Here is an 18,112-nt window from a genome sequence, read left to right on the forward strand (position 1 = left end):
AATAAACTATCCAGGGTATTCCTGTTTGGATCAGCTGCGTTAAAATTAGGATTATTCATTTCTGTGTTTTGTGTTGTTTCTAGACAAAGAATCTTTGTAAAATTCCAATTTGATTTTAGCAGCAGTGATAGGCAAGGGGATTTTTCCCCCATTGCTTGGACATGCTTGAAAGAATCACTGTAGTGAGGATGCAATGATAATGGCCCCATGAGCCCATGGGGAACCCATAAAACTAGGGAAAAAGAAGCCCAGCACCTGAAAATCCTTTCTAAGACCTCTTACTGCTCAATATTCTCCCTCAACCCTGGCCAACCCACAAAGTTGAAGTACTGTTTGTTGTGCAATAAATAGCTTTTGAATAAAGTTGAATCACAATTTAGTTCATTCTAGCTAATTGGGCCAGAGTCAGCTAGGGCACATTCTGTAGCAGACCAGCATTGGCCTATGTTTATATAGAACCCACCTGGGAAAAAACATATAAAAGATTAATGTCCTGACTCAACCCCCAGATAGTTCCTTCACCACAAAATTAGGCTCCTTAGTATAATCCTCATTAACATCAACCCCCATCTGGACTTACCTTCCCTTCAATACATAACACAATAAAGACAGCATTGGGGCTTTTAGTTGATACTCTCCCTTCTCTACTGAAACTTTTCTTCCTCTAATGTGCATCCTTCAGGTCATTTATCTCTCACAGATACAAGTTCTTTTTTTTTTTTTTTTAAAGATTTATTTATTTATTTGAGAGAGAGAGAATGAGAGAGAGAGAGTACATGAGAGGGGGTAGGGTCAGAGGGAGAAGCAGGCTCCCTTACTGAGCAGGGAGCCCGATGTGGGACTCGATCCCAGGACTCTGGGATCATGACCTGAGCCGAAGGCAGTCGCTTAACCAACTGAGCCACCCAGGCGCCCCACAGATACAAGTTCTAAATGGAAGGCCCTTCTCCCCTTCTCAGTAAACTTCCGTTTTAAGAGAAGGACATTTTAACAGGGGCATCTGGGTGGCTCAGTCAGGTGAGCATCCAAATCCTGATTTCGGCTCAGGTCATGATCTCAGGGTCGTGGGATCGAGGTCTGAGTTGGGCTCCATGCTGAGCACAGAGTTGGCTTGGGATTCTCTCTCTCCTCTCCCCCTGCTTGCTCTCTCTCGCTCTCTCTGAAATAAATAAAATCTTTTTTTTTTTTTTAAAGAGGGACCTAACAAAGACATTGACCTCTGTATATTTATCCTTAATGCTTAAACTGAATTTTGTTGTGGGAATTTTAGGACAGGTAGGTATTTTGGCATGTCTGAAATCAGAGGAGGAAGGATGTTCTCTGTTGTTCTGAGAAGCCTCTATCCCTGTGGGACTAGAATCCAGGTCTCCTGACTCATAATCCAATGATCTTCCTATCTCACCTGCTGACTTTTGGATCAGACTGAGGCTTAAGTCTGATTCAGTCAGATTTTTCTCTTGCATTAAAACAACAACAACAACAACAACAACAAAAACTCTGATGTGTTACCTAAACTCAGTAATCACTTCTGATATTTATAACTGGATATTGAGTATTTTGAGTGGCATTTTGAGCTTTAAACAATTTCCATATACATTAGTACTAAAAATGCCTTGACATCACAGAACTAATGGCTACAATAAGCGTCAGACATCCAAGTAAAGTGGTTTTTATATTTTATATTGTGCTTGACCTTTGAAAAGACAACAAGAGGGCTCCTGGGTGGCTCAGTTGGTTAGGCGGCTGCCTTCGGATCAGGTCATGATCCTGGAGTCCCGGGATCGAGTTCCACGTCATGCTCCCTGCTCGGCAGGGAGTCTGCTTCTCCCTCTGACCCTCTTCCCTCTCGTGCTATCTCTCATTCTCTCTCTCTCAAATAAATAAATGAAATCTTAAAAAAAAAAAAAGACAACAGGATTCAGGATCTGAGGTTTAGGTCATTGAAGAGATTGCATCAACATCCACCCATTGGTAGGTTCCATCTCCAGAGAAATTCACAAGGAGACCAGAACATGTTTACCTTGCTGTGATCCAGCACGGCAAATAAGAAACTGGGTTCTGTGATCTTTTTACTTGCCAGGGGAGAGGGGTAGGGGGATGGGCAAAATAGGTAAAGGGAACTATGAGATACAAACTTCCAGTTATAAAATAAGTAAGCCACAAGGATATAAAGTACAACACTGGAAATATAGTCAATAATATTACAGTAACTTTATATGGTGACAGATGTAACTAGACTTACTGTGGTGATCATTTTATAATATATAAAAAATGTTGAATCACTATGCTGTACCCCTAAAACTAATGTAATATTGTATGTCAATTATAGTTCAATGATAAATAAACAAATATTGCCACTGGAACTTGTACAGTCTTAGCTGAATTATACTTTCAGTTCTGCTATGGATTATACATTTTTTTGTTCTATTAAAATGTTTCCATGGCTAAAATGAAAATGAGAGAAAAATATTTGACCATGGCCACATGATATGCCACATATCTGTGAATATCTGCATGCTTTCAGACATCATTTGCATACTTACTATTTTATAATTAAAACATGTTTTGAAACAGATCATAATCTGTATAGCAAACCTAAAAGATCTAAGCTCTTCTTCCAGGCTTGCTAAGGTATGTTTTAGTCAGATTTTTTGAGGACCTTAACAAAGTACAATCTCCACGCTTTGCTCTCTTTAAGGCATGTAGCACTTCAGGCAGATAACAAATCATCTGGCATCAACTGTCTGTTCTAACTACATTATATGCAAAAAAAGAAGGAAAAATATCCATTCATATCTCCTGTGTAAATTCAGATCTCACTACTAGAGACTCATTCTTCCCATTGTCAGTTGAATTCTCTGTCAAATCTCCAAGCGAGTGAGCCTTATATCAAGGTGGCTAAGAAGTTTTATATTCACTAGTTTAGTGCCTTTGATCTTTGTCTCTAATTGGAAGAGAAACTTTTAAGATTACCTGAGCTCCAAAGGTTATTTTGGTATACAACGCTAGGGATGATCACTGTGTGGTAGAAAATTACAAAAGAGATATCACTGGGGCACCTGTGTTGGTTAAGTGTCTGACTCTTGGTTTTGGCTCTGGTCATGATGTCGGGGTCATGGGATCGAGCCCCATGTCAGACTCCGTACTCACTGGGGAATCTGCTTGAGATTTCTCTCCCTCGCTCTCTCCCTCTGCCCTTCCCCCTACTTGTGCACTCTCTCTCTCTCTCTTTCTGTCTCCCTCTCTCTCTTTCTAAAATAAATAAATTTACTAAAAACAAACAAACAAAAAAGATACCATTGTTGGGGCTTCAACATTAGTGGTGTTTCTTTATTTATATTCCTGTGCCTGCTTTTTCAGGGTTCTATTTTTTTACTTTTTTAGAGTTCTATTGTTTGAAAATGGACCTAAGATTCAAATGCTTTATCTTTTGATAGAGTTTTTACTGCAATTGCTTATGGAGCTATGGCCATTGGAGAAACACTTGTTTTGGCACCTGAATATTCGAGAGCCAAATCTGGGGCTGCACATCTGTTTGCTTTGCTGGAAAAGAAACCAACTATAGACAGCTATAGTCAAGAAGGGAAAAAACCAGTAAGCACAAATATGATTTTAAATGTCCACATTATTAATTATACACATGAATGCTTTCTATATAGAGACTTAAATGAAGGTATTATTTGATAACTTTGCAAAAGATAGTGCTATAAAGAATTAAAAACTTGTATAAAATAACTGTTATGGCTACAGAGAAAGGGAATCTTGTCTTAAGCAAATTTTCACCTCTACTACTAAAACATATACATATTTTATCTTAAAAAATATACTTCTAGCTTATTTGCCTGACGCCTTGAGAATGTTCTTGAACAAAGAATTGATTTATATATTTAATTTTATTTAGACAGCTGAAGCTTTGGCTGGATGTATTAGATGAAGTCTTGGATGAAGATTTGCATTAGAGTTAATTCATTTTTTTCTCTGATAATTCATACAAAGTGAATAATGCCTGCTGTTTTGATACCATATTTTATGGGAAAATATATCTGCAATAAGAAGAGGGAAAAAAAGGAACTATATTTATTAAATTCACAATACACAGACACACATATTTAACCACAAACTCTAAAAGACCATAAATATTAAAAGAGAAATAATAGTGAGATTGTATAATTTCAAAACAAGCCTCTTAATAGTATCTTATACATTAAATATATATTCAATTTTAAGACTTATCAAGACAGTTTAAATTTAAAAGTAAGAGTAGCCATTAGGTATATATTTAGAAGAAATTTTTCATTAAAATTATTTCCCCATATAATTAAAATTATATCCCCCAAAATTATCATTTCTTTCTTTTGACAACAGAGTATCATTATCAAACATTTTTTGATGCTCTTGTCCTCCACCTACCCCTGCCTGCTGCCTGTATGCTGGGTTCAGAATATGCTGAGCATGACTATTAAACCAGACTATTTCAAATGAAATTGAATGAGGGCAAGCAAACATGAAGTTCAAAAGAATCCATTTTAACAGTAGATTTATATGTATGATAGCTTAAAATTGTATATTATCCCTAAAGCTGCCTAATTATTAAAAGGAATGCCAGCCCTTAGTTACAGAAATAAAAAGATCTTGAAATTCTCAAAATAAAATGCTCAACGATGCATCATAGTCAAAATAAGATTTCATATTTGTCTTTTAGAAAGTAAAGGATATAGAAAACTTTTCTTTAATCTTACGATTTAGATGTATAATAACATTGCTACTCATTTCTCTCAGAACATTACAGTAAAGGGATTGAGTATCTCATAGATAAATGTCTTCATAGAACTACATTACATGGCATGGAATATGGAAATGTTTCTTATAAAGACTATAAAATTAATTTATTTAATATACAAATACTTCTAAATATCACTCCCTGTGCTTTTAAAAATTAAAATCTGGGAAAGCAAAACTGGCAAATGTTGATAATTATTGCAGCTGGGAGATAATCCATTACATTTTTCTCTCTCTGCTTTTGTAGATGTTTGAAATTTTCCATAATAAAATGTTTAAAATAGGGTTGCCTGGGTGGCTCAGTCGGTTAAGTGTCTGCCTTTGGCTCAGGTCGTGATCTTGATGTCCTGGAATTGAGCCCCAAGTCAGTCTCCCTGCTCAGTGGGGAGTCTCCTTCTCCCTCTGCCCCTCCCCCTGCTCGAGCTCTCTCTTTCTCTTTCAAAAAAATAAGTAATCTTGTAAAAAAATGTTTAAAATAGTAAGAATAAATTTTAAAATGTATTAAAGTCTAGTAGTGTAAAATCTCTCTATGCCTTTTCCAAAGGCACAGAGCGTACACAAAAATAATGCACTCTTCATTATTCTGTAGTTTCCGGGTTGATTTTGTTAAACATTTTTGCATAAATAATATTCATTTCAGGGAAAAGCAGAAAGCACTGAATAAGCTAAAAATAAGCTACTACAGCACTTAACATTTTGGCATATATCCTAACATTTCTTTCTTTTGACAACAGAGTATCATTATCAAACATTTTTTGATGCTCTTGTCCTCCACCTACCCCTGCCTGCTGCCTGTATGCTGGGTTCAGAATATGCTGAGCACCAGACTATTTCAAATGAAATTGAATGAGGGCAAGCAAACATGAAGTTCAAAAGAATCCAAAATCTTAGAACCAAATATATAAAGGGAAAGTTAATCATTTAGTGATAGGTCTGGAAAGTCTTTTGTAAACATCCCTAGTATATATTAAGTATTGGTTTACAAATTATCAAAAGAGATTGAAGCATAGAGAGAAAAATAAACTTTTAGGCATCACTGCCAAATAATGATCAATTGAAAACAAAGATAAGCCCAAATTCAAAGCATAATATATATTAACTGTAAAACATGGTCCAACTTAGAAAAATAACTATTATACATATAGTTTATGAGGACCCCAGCTATTCCGAATTAAGCAATAAAGGTCTGTAAAAGACAAACTAAATTTTTAAAGATATATACAATTATTCAGAACATTTGGTCAAACAGCTAGTCTGCAGATTAGACTATGTCTAGGTAGTGAAACCAAAGGAAACAAGTGCTTTTTAGGAAGTTGGTGAAGTCCAGTGATGGAGACAAGAAGTACAGATGTAAAAATCTAAACAAAAGTGACAGAAATGATCATGCAGTCAACAGCTCTATAGAGAGGAATACTGTTTAAAATAAAATGGTTGTGGAAATACGCATAATTTTCAGGAAACACTCAGCCAATGTGCTATAATGTGTTACAATCTTTTTAAGTTATCATTCTAAACCCTGCCAACTTTCTTTCGCAGGATACATGTGAAGGGAATATAGAGTTTCGAGAGGTCTCTTTTTTCTATCCATGTCGCCAGGATGTTCTCATCCTTTGTGGCTTATCCCTCAGTATTGAGAAAGGGAAGACAGTAGCATTTGTTGGGAGCAGTGGCTGTGGAAAAAGCACTTCTATCCAACTTCTGCAGAGATTTTATGACCCTGTGCAAGGACAAGTGGTAAGACTGATTTTAAGTACTGCTTATCTAGGGTTTAGTGGTGCTATTCTTAAACATTCCCTTGGGCTTAATCATCCTTACCGGTTTGAATAGGGCAAACACTGCAGTAGTTTAAAAAAAAAAAAAAAACTCTCTCCCTTAACTAAGCGGACAAGCAAACCAATAACAAAAATGATGGATAGGGCTTTGAGGCTAAATACAAAATACAAAGACTCAAAGATTCTTCAGTCATGATGGTGACAGAAATTTTGATCTTAAATTGAAGACAACACAAACAAATGGAAAGATATGCCATGCTCATCAATTGGAAGAACAAATATTGTTAAAATGTCTGTACTACCCAAAACAATCTATGGATTTAATGCAATGTCTATCAAAATACCAACAGCATTTTCCACAAAGCTGTTAAAACAATCCTAAAATTTGTATGGAACCACAAAAGACCCCAAATAGCCCAAACAATCTTTAAAAAAAAAGAAGAGCAAAGCTGGAGGCATCACAATTCCAGACCACAAGTTATATTACAAAGTTGTAGTAATCAAAACAGTATGGTACTGGCACAAAAACAGACGCATAGATCAATGGAACATAATACAGAGTCCAGAAATAAAGCCACACCTTTGACAAAAGAATATAGAATAGGGAAAAGACAGTCCCTTCAATAAATGTGCTAGGAAAACTGGACAGTTACATGCAAAAGGATGAAACTGGACCACTTTCTAACATACATAAAACAACTCAAAGTAGATTACCTGCATGTGAGACCTAAAACTACAACAGTCCTAGAAGAGAACAGAGGCAGTAATTTCTCTGACATTGGCTATAGCCAACATTTTTCTAAATATATCATCTAAGGCAAGGGAAATGAAAGCAAAAATAAACTCTTGGGACTACATCAAAATAAGCTTTTGCACAGTGAAGGAAAACAACAAAATAAAAAGGCAGCCTACTGAATGGGAGAAGATATTTGCAAATGATATCTCCAGTAAAGGGTTAATGTCCAAAATATATAAAGAACTTCTACAACTCGATACCAAAAAGAAAAAAAAAAATCCAGTTTAAAAATGGGCAGAGGACCTGAAGAGATACTTTTCCAAAGACATACAGATAGCCAACAACACATAAAAAGGTGGTCAGCATCACTAGTCATCAGGAAAATGTAAATTAAAACCACAATAAGATATCACCTTATACCTGTCAGAATGACTAGAATCAAAAAGATAAAAAATAACAGATGTTGGCAAGAATGTGGAGGAAAATGAACCCTCATGCACTGTTGGTAGGGATGTAAATTGATATAGCCACTGTGGAAAAGAATATGAAGGTCCCTCAAAAAATTATAAATAGAAATACCATATGATCCAATAATTCCACTACGGGATATTTACCCAAAGAAAATGAAAACACTAATTTGAAAAGATATGTGCACCACTGTGTTTATTGCAGCATTATTTATAATACCAAGATATGGAAGCAAACTAAGTGTCCATTGATAGACAAATGGATAAGGAAGATGTGATATATATATATATATATATATATATACACATATATATATATATATATGTATGCAATGGAATATAACTCAGCCATAAAAAAAGATGAGATCTTGCTATTTGTGACAACATGGATGGACCTAGAGCGTATTATGTTAAGTGAAGTAAGTCAGACTGAGAAAGACAAATACCATATGATTTCACTCATATATGAAATCTAAAAAACAAAACAAATGAATAAACAAATAAACTAGCAGAATTAGACCTATAAACACAGAGGAACAAACAGATAGTAGCCAGAGGGAAGGAGGGGGATGGGTAGAATGGATGAAGCGGGGTACGTGGGAGATAGAGGCTTCCAGTTATGGAATGAATAAGTCACAAGAATAAAGGGCACAACGTAGGAAATATGGCCGGTAATACTGTACTAGCCTTGAATGGTGACAGATGGTAGCTACACTTGTGGTGAGCACGGCATAATGTATAGAGAAGTGGAATCACTATATTGCACACCTGAAACTAATGTGACATTGGGTGTCAACTAGACTCAAATTTTTTTAAAAATTAAAAAAAAATTAAAAGTCTACAAATGAGAAATTTTAAGAAAAAAAGAAATTTGATCTTACAAGATACGGAATTCTTGTAGAGGAAGGTTCCGATATCTGTATCTAGGCTCTTTCTTTATCCTCTTGGTTTAAGACAGAGATCAATGTCCTCTGCCGCCCTGATTCAGGCTTCCTACTACTCCCACTGGCCTTCTCCGCCCACCAACTCTCAAACTTTTAAGCATGGTTAGGGCTTACCTAAATCAGCTCCGTTAAGTCCTGCATCCTGATCTCAGAAAAGATGCAGCCTCTTTCTCCTTAGAATCCCAGTGACTTTTTCTCACCTGGCACCTTTCTTACTCTTCCTTACATTCAGGTTTTCAATATCCTCTCCCCCCAACCAGCACCATATCACATACACACACACACACGCCATCCTGTTCTGCCTCCTCCTCCCCACAAAAAATCCTAAGCCCCTAAAAGTCAAAGACTGTCATATTCATCTTCATTCTCCTGCAGTTTACAGGGTGGTTTTTTTTTCCCCCATCACAGATTCTCAATGACTATTTGCAAAACAAAATGGTCCAGAATAGCTCCCTTGTTACCAGTGGTAACACTGAGTTAACACTTAGTCCAAAATTAGGTAACAGTCATCTATTTGCACATAACATAGCACATCCCTCCTTTAAACCTTCCAATGATTTCCTACCACAGTTAGAATAAAACAGAGTCCATTCCATCAATCATGGTCCTTCATGATCTGGTTCCTGCCTCTCTCTCCAAACTCCCCACCTTAGATACTGTGTGTTGTCTCACTGGCTTCTTTGTGTTCTTTAAACTCACTTAATGGCCTTCATTCTTGCTGTTTCCCTGATTGGAATTTTCTCGCTCTAACCTTTTTGCTGATTCCTTATCATTCAAGTCTCAATCTAAATGCTACTTCCTTAGGTCGGGTTTCTTAGATTACTCTGTAGAAAATAACACATTCACCAACCTGCTTCCCACTTCCTCCCCACATCCTCAGTCACTCTCAATCCCATTATCCTGTTTTCATAACACTTTCTTTTTTGAGTTGCTTATTTGTTAGTGTGTTTATTGCCTGCCTGTCTCCACTAGAATATAAGCTGCAGGAGGGCAAGAGCTTTGTCTTGCTTACCACTATTTCCCTGATACCTGAAGAGTCCCCATCAGCTAGTAGGTATCCTCATCAAATGCCAGTTGAATGTTGTTATATGTTCATGTGAATAAGCATGGTTGTGTACAAAGTGACATACCTCTATATGTGGACTATTATATCAGTCTACACCTTCTCTCTCTGGGCTTTAATAAAGTGGGGTCCTATTACAGTAGAGGTTGTTCATTTTCCTTCTGACTTCAGCACAAAGCACCAGGCTTTAGACTTTAATCCAGGCAAGTCTCTAGACTATGTGGCTGTTCGTAGAAATGTCAAGTAAGTTTAGGAGTTGGCATTTTAGTCAGTTACACTCTGCTTCTGTACAGTACGATTTATGATCCATCCTTGGATAGCATTTTACTGTGAGGTAGCTTGAATTCCTACCCTTCTTGTTATAATTTGTATATGTTTGAATATAGTGAACTGTAACATGATACAGTTATTGGATCTTCACATACCATTCTCCATTTTGCTTTTGGCAGCTCTTTGATGGTGTGGATGCAAAGGAATTGAATGTACAATGGCTCCGTTCCCAAATAGCAACTGTTTCTCAAGAGCCTGTACTCTTCAACTGTAGCATTGCTGACAACATTGCCTATGGTGATAACAGCCGTGTTGTGCCATTAGATGAAATAAAAGAAGTAGCAAATGCAGCAAATATTCATTCTTTTATTGAGGGTCTCCCTGAGGTAAGAAAAATATCTGAAATCTTGAATTACAAAGCTGCCACGTAAGCCTAAGTGCTTTTATGTGCTACTTGAATTATACAATTTATTTATTGCTAGCATCTAATACAAAGTTATATGTAAAAAGCAAAGATTGAGATGTTTCTGGGACTAGTTTTTCCAAAACCAAACTGTATTCACTGAATATTAATTGATTTGATTGATTTGATTCTTTACCTTTTATCCATATACACTCTACTCATGTCTACACCACCATCATCCCCCCCACCCCTGGACCACTCCAGTAGCATCTTAGTCTGTCTTCCTGCTACCGGTCTGCTCCATTGTAATTCTTCTTCCTCACGCTAACTAGGGGGATCTTTTAAAAACATAAATTAGATTCTGTCCCTTCCTGTTTAAAACTTCCTAATGGCATCCCTTTGCACTTAGAATAATGTTCAAATTTCTTACGTGGCTGGCAAAGCTTTCTGTGATCTGGTCCTGCTTGCCTCTCCAGTTCCTTCCTTACCATATGCTCATTCTCCTCCAGCCACACTGTCCTCTTTTCTATCTCATGAACACACCAAGTTTTTCCCTACCTCAGGACATTTACACTTGCTGTAAATGTTTCTTCAGCCAGGACCGCCCTTCTTCTGGCTCTTTGCAGAGCCAGCTCCTTAACTTTCGAGCTCCTTGAAATATCATCTTTGCCAAGACCCTCCATGGCCACCTTACTTAGAAGAGTCCCCACCACTCCTGTCACCTACCACATAGTCATAACATTTGACTTTTAAATTGTTTGTTATCTTTCATTATTTTTGTTGTCCTATTTCCCAGATTTACCCAAAACTACATTTTGCAGAGACTCAGTGTGCTAACTTTTTTCAATAAACTTTGGAAACCAAGATGATGTTATTTCCTAAAAGAAAGAATGACTTGTTTCTCAGCGTTTTTAACTTTAGTTTACCTTCATATCACCATTACCGAAAAAAAAATATGTAGAACCATAAAGAAATCTGGTGCCAAAATATCATTTTGGAATAGGACATCGGACATCACATCTAGCAGGAATGTAAATGATCATTTGTTGTAGTGAGGAAAAGAGAGGGAGTTGGGAGATGATTTAGGAGCTATTTCCAATGTTATGAGTGCCTGAATTAGTAATTATAAAGTGAAATAAAACAAGGAAAAGGATTTAAAAGATATTGGAAAAGTGGAATTACCAAGACGTGGCTCAGGAATGTCTGTGAAAAGTGAGCAAGAAAGTGTATGATACACTGGACAGCCTGCTGGAATAAAAGCACACAGAGTGTGTGATGAGCTTACAAAGGAAGGAATGACAAATTCTTTAGGAGCTCAGAGAAAATCACACAGAAGATGTTGTTTTAAACCAGATTTTGAAGAATGAGTAGGAGTTCCCCAGGCAGAGAGGAGACAAATCCATACTTAGAAGACAGAATAAGCTCACATGGAAACATATACATGTGAAAGAGTTTCAGGTGTTTGGAAGGAAATAAATTTAAAATCCTGAGCATAAGGCATAAATTGGGGAATTGAGAAGAGGCCAAAACATGACCAGAGACTAAATGTGAAGTTTCTGATATATTAGGCTAAGAAGTTTGGACTCTGTCTTATTGGAAATAGGAAACCACTAGACAGTTTTAGGCAAAGAAATAATGTGATCAGATTTTGAAGCAAAAAATTGCTGCTGAAATTCAGCCTCTTGTTTGCTCATCCAGGAGGCACTGTGGCCTTTGTGGTAATGGCAGAGATTGGCATTAAAAGGACACGCCCTGGTGCTTTACAACATTCTGGATGAGAGCAATGCAGGTCCACATTTTCTGTTCCCCAGTTCCAATTTCCAAAAGCTGTTAAACTCCATCCCTCACACACAAATTTTGTATGTTTGGTGCAAACTTATTTTGTGGCCAAAATGTTGTGAAGCCATATATAGTCTTTATTAATCCTACTTAGAATGAATAATCAAATATTTCTGTACAAATATTCATATGTTTGATTACCACTTGCTTCCCCAGAACTTCTGGGGGTGTTATTATATATCACATACTAAATATATATTATAGTATATACAATTTGTGGTATATTTTCTTCTAAAGTCAAACAAACAAGGGGCACTTGGCTGGCTCAGTTGGTAGAGCATGTGACTCTTGATCTCAGGGTTGTGAGTTCAAGCCCCACACTGGGTATAGAGATTACAAAATAAATAACGTCAAACAGGTTGTTTGCTTTTTTTTTTTTTTTTTTTGAGAGAGAGAGAGCGGAAGGGAGGGGCAGAGCAGGAGAGAGAATCTTAAGCACAGAGCCCAACAAGGAGCTCGATCTCACAACCCTGAGATCATAACCTGAGCCGAAATCAAGAGTCAGAAGCTTAACTAAGTGAGCCAACCAGGCGCCCCCCAAAAAAGAATTCTTAAGCAGATATAGACCTAAGCGTTTCTGGTAAGGGATTGTGGACCTGACTGGCAACTCAAACTCAGAGGGTGAATAGCAAGGCATCAATTTGGAGAATGCTAAGGGTAACATCTATACTATATACCATGGAGATGACCTGCAGACATCCAGAAATACCTGCCTAGGAGGGGAGTTGAAGCAACACCACCTTGGTCTTGAGGATCCTCTGAGAAACTTACCAGGTATAGATGCAGCTCTCAGTCAGGACACATCATGGCTCCTTGAATAAGACTTCAACCACTGAAACTACCCTAAATTTCTCTCCAGGGTTTGCAGGGATTCTCTAGAATACAGTTGGTTTAGGATTAGATTTTCTGATGTTCTCTCCAGAACCCAATTGGCTTTTAGCCCCAGGTTCATATTGAGGAGTCATTGTTCCTTAAGCATGTCATAAACAGGTTGCATATTTCAGGACACTCACCATCCATCCCAGTGTTTGCCAGAAAATTGATTTAGATTTTCAGTTTAAACAGCAGAATGAGGGGCACCTGGGTGGCTCAGTTGGTTAAGCATTGGCTCAGGTCATGATCTCAGGGGACTGGGATGGAGCCCTCCTGAGTTGAGTCAGACTCCCTGCTCAGCGGGGAGCCTGCTTCTCCCTCTCCCTCTACTTCTGCTACTGCAGACTTCTGCTGCTACTTCCTCTGCTTGTGCGCTCTCTCTCTTTCTCATAAAAATAAATAAAATCTTTAAACAGGAAAATGAAACTCTGTAGTTCTTTTTTTTAAAGCTTTTATTCATTTATTTATTTGAAAGAGGGCACATGAGCATGAGCAGGGGAAGGGGCAGAGGGAGAAGCAGGCTGTCCACTGAGCAGGGAGCCCAATGCTGGGCCGGATCCCAAGACTCCAGGATCATGACCCGAGCTGAAGGCAGACGCTTAACTGACTGAGCCACCCAGGTGCCCCTGTGATTCTTCATTAAAAAATGAAAACCTTCACTCTAAGTATCTGCAAATGTTTTTAGGTTGGTATTGAGACAATGTGTACATTGACATTTATAATCTGTTCTGCTTAATGATGGACAAAAACATCTGAATTTAATCTTCATCCAATTCATTCTTGATGCTAAGATCTTCCTGCAATCCAGAGAAGGCCAAGAAATGCAAAGGGATTTCTAAGCTAGTATTGTTATCTTCTTCAGCTACACTAGAACAACCCATGTACAATTTAAGCTAGACTGGCAGGAAGAGCTATAAACCATTATCATTTCCACCCAATCCTCTCTCAGTTTTTGGTTTAGGGTTGGATTCTCTAATTTGGACGGGAACTTTGTGGTGTGTGGAAATGAATGACATAGTTTTATCTGATTATCCTGCCCCGTGATTCCAAATTTAATAAAATGTATTTTAGAAGGAAGGGGCCCAGTGTGCTGGCAGTCCTAGATAAAAGCACAGAGGAGATAAAAGTCTGTTTTTTTTGGAGAGCATTCACTTCAGAGAAGACACTTTTACTGGTCTTTAGTAACTCAGACACCATTGTTTTATAGAAAGCAAACAACTGTGCATTTTAAATTGAAAAATGAACTCTGAGGTGAAGTAGACACATTTATCATAAGGCTGTGTGACAGGCTCTCTCGATACCCACTCCGCCCAAATGGTACCCCTTGAAGGCAGTCAGATGTGGAGGGAAAGGCAATTAATTCAAGCTTCTCTAAGTCACTAAGACAAACAGCATATTAATCACATGCTGCATCTTCTCTATGATGCTGCTACAGGATCCACCTTTACAAGGTTGTATAATTAGACTTGCTTTCCCAGTGGAATCAATCCATCCACACATTCTTGTCTAGATATCAATAGTATATATTTGTTAGACAATTGTCAAGGGGTACTAGAAAACAGTGTGAAACCTTGGAGGGAAGTAGAGTCAATGGGACAATCTAGAAGGCAAGTGGGAGCCTGCTTGTACCAACTGAACTGACTGGTCATGATTTAGCAGACTACAACAGCTTCAGGATACTCCTCCAGCAGTTTCTTTATTCTTCTGTGGAGGAAAACACTGGAGAAAAGGTCACTAGTAAGTAGGAGGGCCACGGAAACATTGGGAGTGCTAAATGTCACTATTATGGCCTGAAAAGATGAACGGACTGTCTACAGACACCAACCTAATTTACTGCTAGGAAGATACCTGCGGGACGGAGAACAGGATCCCAGTCCCTGGAGAGATGTGCCCCTAGTTTGGTGAGAGCCAGAGTGAAGAAACCCAATGATTTCCTTGTTTTTATATACTTTAAATCATTTTGACCTGAAAATAGAAGGTAATAGAATTTAATGCAAAAAGATTTGTGTTTACTGGGAATATTCGCCAGTAATTTTTTTCTTATGCTTTAATTCAAACAAGACCCTTTGTAGAAGCCTAATGGCAAAGGTCTGCTGTTTGTTGATCTGCATAGATATGTAAATGAGATGGTAGTGTTTACTGCTGGTTTAGCGTTTATTTGCAACAGAGCTCAAGAACAGATTTCAGCACTTGTTGGGACACAAATTTTCAAGAGTAGCAAAATTTGAAATATTTAGATGGTTCTCGCCCACAGTTGCCATGCTAATTTAAATAACCAAGCCTTGCTTTCTTAATTGCATGTTCCTGTAATAGAAATACAACACACAAGTTGGACTCAAAGGAACACTGCTTTCTGGAGGCCAGAAACAAAGACTAGCTATCGCAAGGGCTCTTCTCCGGAAACCAAAAATTTTACTGTTGGATGAGGCCACTTCAGCCCTTGATAATGAGAATGAAAAGGTAACTTTCTCTTATTTCATCTCAGAATATTATATCAAATAAGAGAGTGGAGTATTGTGGAAGAAATCGAGGTCAGTTTGGGGCAAGAAAGACCTGGAGAGAATTGTAATCATAGGGTCACAAGTTCTAATTAAGGTTTTGGCCTTTAAAAAAAAAAAGATAGAGGCTGGTGGGTAGGTGGGAGGGAGTTTGGGACACAGGGCGTCTTATGTTCTAGAAAGGTTTTCTCACTTGATTTATCAGAAAGGCCCAATTCTTGAAATGTTTCTCCAGTCAAGGAAAAAGCCCAAGAAAAATAACTTTCCTATTTATCATTATGTTTATGATACCAAACAAATTAATAAGGCAATCTGCATGCATAAAAGAGTAATCTACACTGCAGTGTCAGAGCCTGTTAGTTACTCCATCTTCTATAGACAGTTAGCTCTGTTTGAGAAGAAAACAAGGGAAAAAAGAGACTGACAATAGACCTACACTGCAGGCTCCTTCAGATGTTTAATTTTGCTATGTCCTTGTGTTCTAATGGTTTCTTGCACACAGTAGGCACTTACTTGTTAAATGAACATTGGTAATTTACCAAGTGCCCGTTATATGCTATTATCTCAATCCTCACAACTTGATGAATTAGTTTGTTTTATTAGCCATGTGCGTTTTATAGGTTAGCATACTAAGGCTTAGAAAAGTTAAGTAACTTCCCTGAATTTTAATAGAGGGTGTCTGATCTTAGAGCTTATGTGATTAAACATCACACAATTGCTATTTGTAAATGATTATCATTCTTGACTTCTAAGGAGACAGTGTGTTAATGAAAGAAAAAACATGATTTTTTGAATCAAACATACCTGAGCTGTAATCCTGGATTCATCAATTACTAGCGGTATGACCTTGGTCAAGTGACCTGGACTTTTCGAATCTCAGTTTATTCATCACAAAAAAAAAATATCCCCTACCTTATGGGGTTATTGCAGGGACTTAAATTAGATATCCATCATTGGGATGAATATTTTATATATTCAACAAATATTGGTTTTCAGCCTCCACTCTCATTTCTCCTGTACCTTATAACCCATCATAGCTGAGACTTTAGCCAGAATGATTTTATAGCTAAATTCTACCAAAATAAATAAATAAATACTATGAGAAGAAATGAAGTAAGTAAATTAGACATTCTACTTAGGTGTGGAAATACTACTTTCTGACTCTTCAGTTTGGAACCACCTAGTTACATACAGACAACCACCTCATTTTTATTATCACAAAAGCTTTTCTATTTAGAAGTCTAAATGTGTCTATAATTACTTTTTCTAGATTTCTATTGAGTATGGTGAGTATTTCACAAAGCAGGGCAGTTGCCTTTGGGGATAAGCAAATACACAAAGAATGTTACTAGATTACCTTTACCAATTTGATTTGGGTAAGTTTATTAGCATCTAAGTCAAGCTAGCAATCACAGGTCCTTTTCTCTTCCAGGTGGTTCAGTATGCCCTCAATAAGGCCAGAAAGGGGAGGACTTGCCTAGTGGTTGCTCACAGACTCTCCACAATACAGAATGCAGATCTGATAGTGGTCCTGCACAATGGGAAAATAAAGGAACAGGGAACTCATCAAGAACTCCTGAGAAATCGAGATATATATTTTAAATTAGTAAATGCACAGTCAGTGCAGTGATGCTGTTGGAGTTAGCACATATTTTATCTTTGTGTAATGCAAAGAAAGTACTTAGTAATTATTTGGCATGCTTTGATCTCTTTTGTTACATGTATCAATATCTAGAATCATGCTATTCAAGTACAGACATGTTCTATGTACACAACATCTTCTCTTCAGATTTTTTAAAGGAAACAAAATTTGCTAAACTCATGTGAGATAATGCCTGCTTCTCTCCTTTGTAAAAATGTTCTGACCCATGTGTTTGTAAAGCAGTTTCCTACAAAATGAATCTGTTTTCCTGTCAACTTCGGCTATAAAATTGGGAATATATTCCAAGAGAGAAAAATTATCCAATTAATTAAATTGAAAGATTTTAGTAAAGAGAGAGATGTAATTGGAGCTGAATGATTTTACCTTGGAGCTTCCAGCATTTTGTGACACATATTAAAGCACTTTGAGCAAGTCCTATTCTTCAGACCATAGGACTTTCTCATAATCTCTCTCTTAATATTTCTTTTAATGAATATCCAGTGCTTCCCAAAATTCAGTTATATCCCTTTATTAGGGGGATAGGGAGGATTACAATGTAAAATTTCTGTCAAAATTACATAGTTATCTTCCAATTTACCAGTAAGTGAAATGCCTCACATGATCCATCTGGAAGATTTCATTATTCCAAGCTTTAGGTTTTGCAGAATTACAGGCATATTTGTGTATGAACACTTACTTACTTAAAATAAGAGTTAGTTTTATTATTGGTGAAAATTTTAAAAAGCCATCTTCTATTATTCAATCAAGTAATTTGTTTAAATTTTACATGTACTTTATTTTATGTAATATATTATCTACAAGTTCA

At 37.2% G+C, this 18,112-nt stretch overlaps 1 protein-coding gene across 1 annotated transcript in view; it reads left to right on the forward strand.

Moving 5' to 3' along the window:
* ABCB5 (ATP binding cassette subfamily B member 5) overlaps nt 1–17,274 on the forward strand; it is a 115,614-nt gene extending 98,340 nt beyond the window's left edge. Inside the window, exons 23-27 of the mRNA XM_028119335.1 lie at nt 3,438–3,594; nt 6,316–6,513; nt 10,211–10,417; nt 15,460–15,606; nt 17,077–17,274. Coding sequence (XP_027975136.1) covers nt 3,438–3,594; nt 6,316–6,513; nt 10,211–10,417; nt 15,460–15,606; nt 17,077–17,274 — 907 coding nt within the window. The remainder of the gene's footprint in view (nt 1–3,437; nt 3,595–6,315; nt 6,514–10,210; nt 10,418–15,459; nt 15,607–17,076) is intronic.
* Nucleotides 17,275–18,112: the final 838 nt, after the last annotated feature.

Source organism: Eumetopias jubatus, unplaced genomic scaffold, assembly GCF_037043125.1.
Source record: "Eumetopias jubatus isolate StellerSeaLion01/CBP00866 unplaced genomic scaffold, mEumJub1_p1.0 scaffold_14, whole genome shotgun sequence".
Classification (NCBI taxonomy): domain Eukaryota; kingdom Metazoa; phylum Chordata; class Mammalia; order Carnivora; family Otariidae; genus Eumetopias; species Eumetopias jubatus.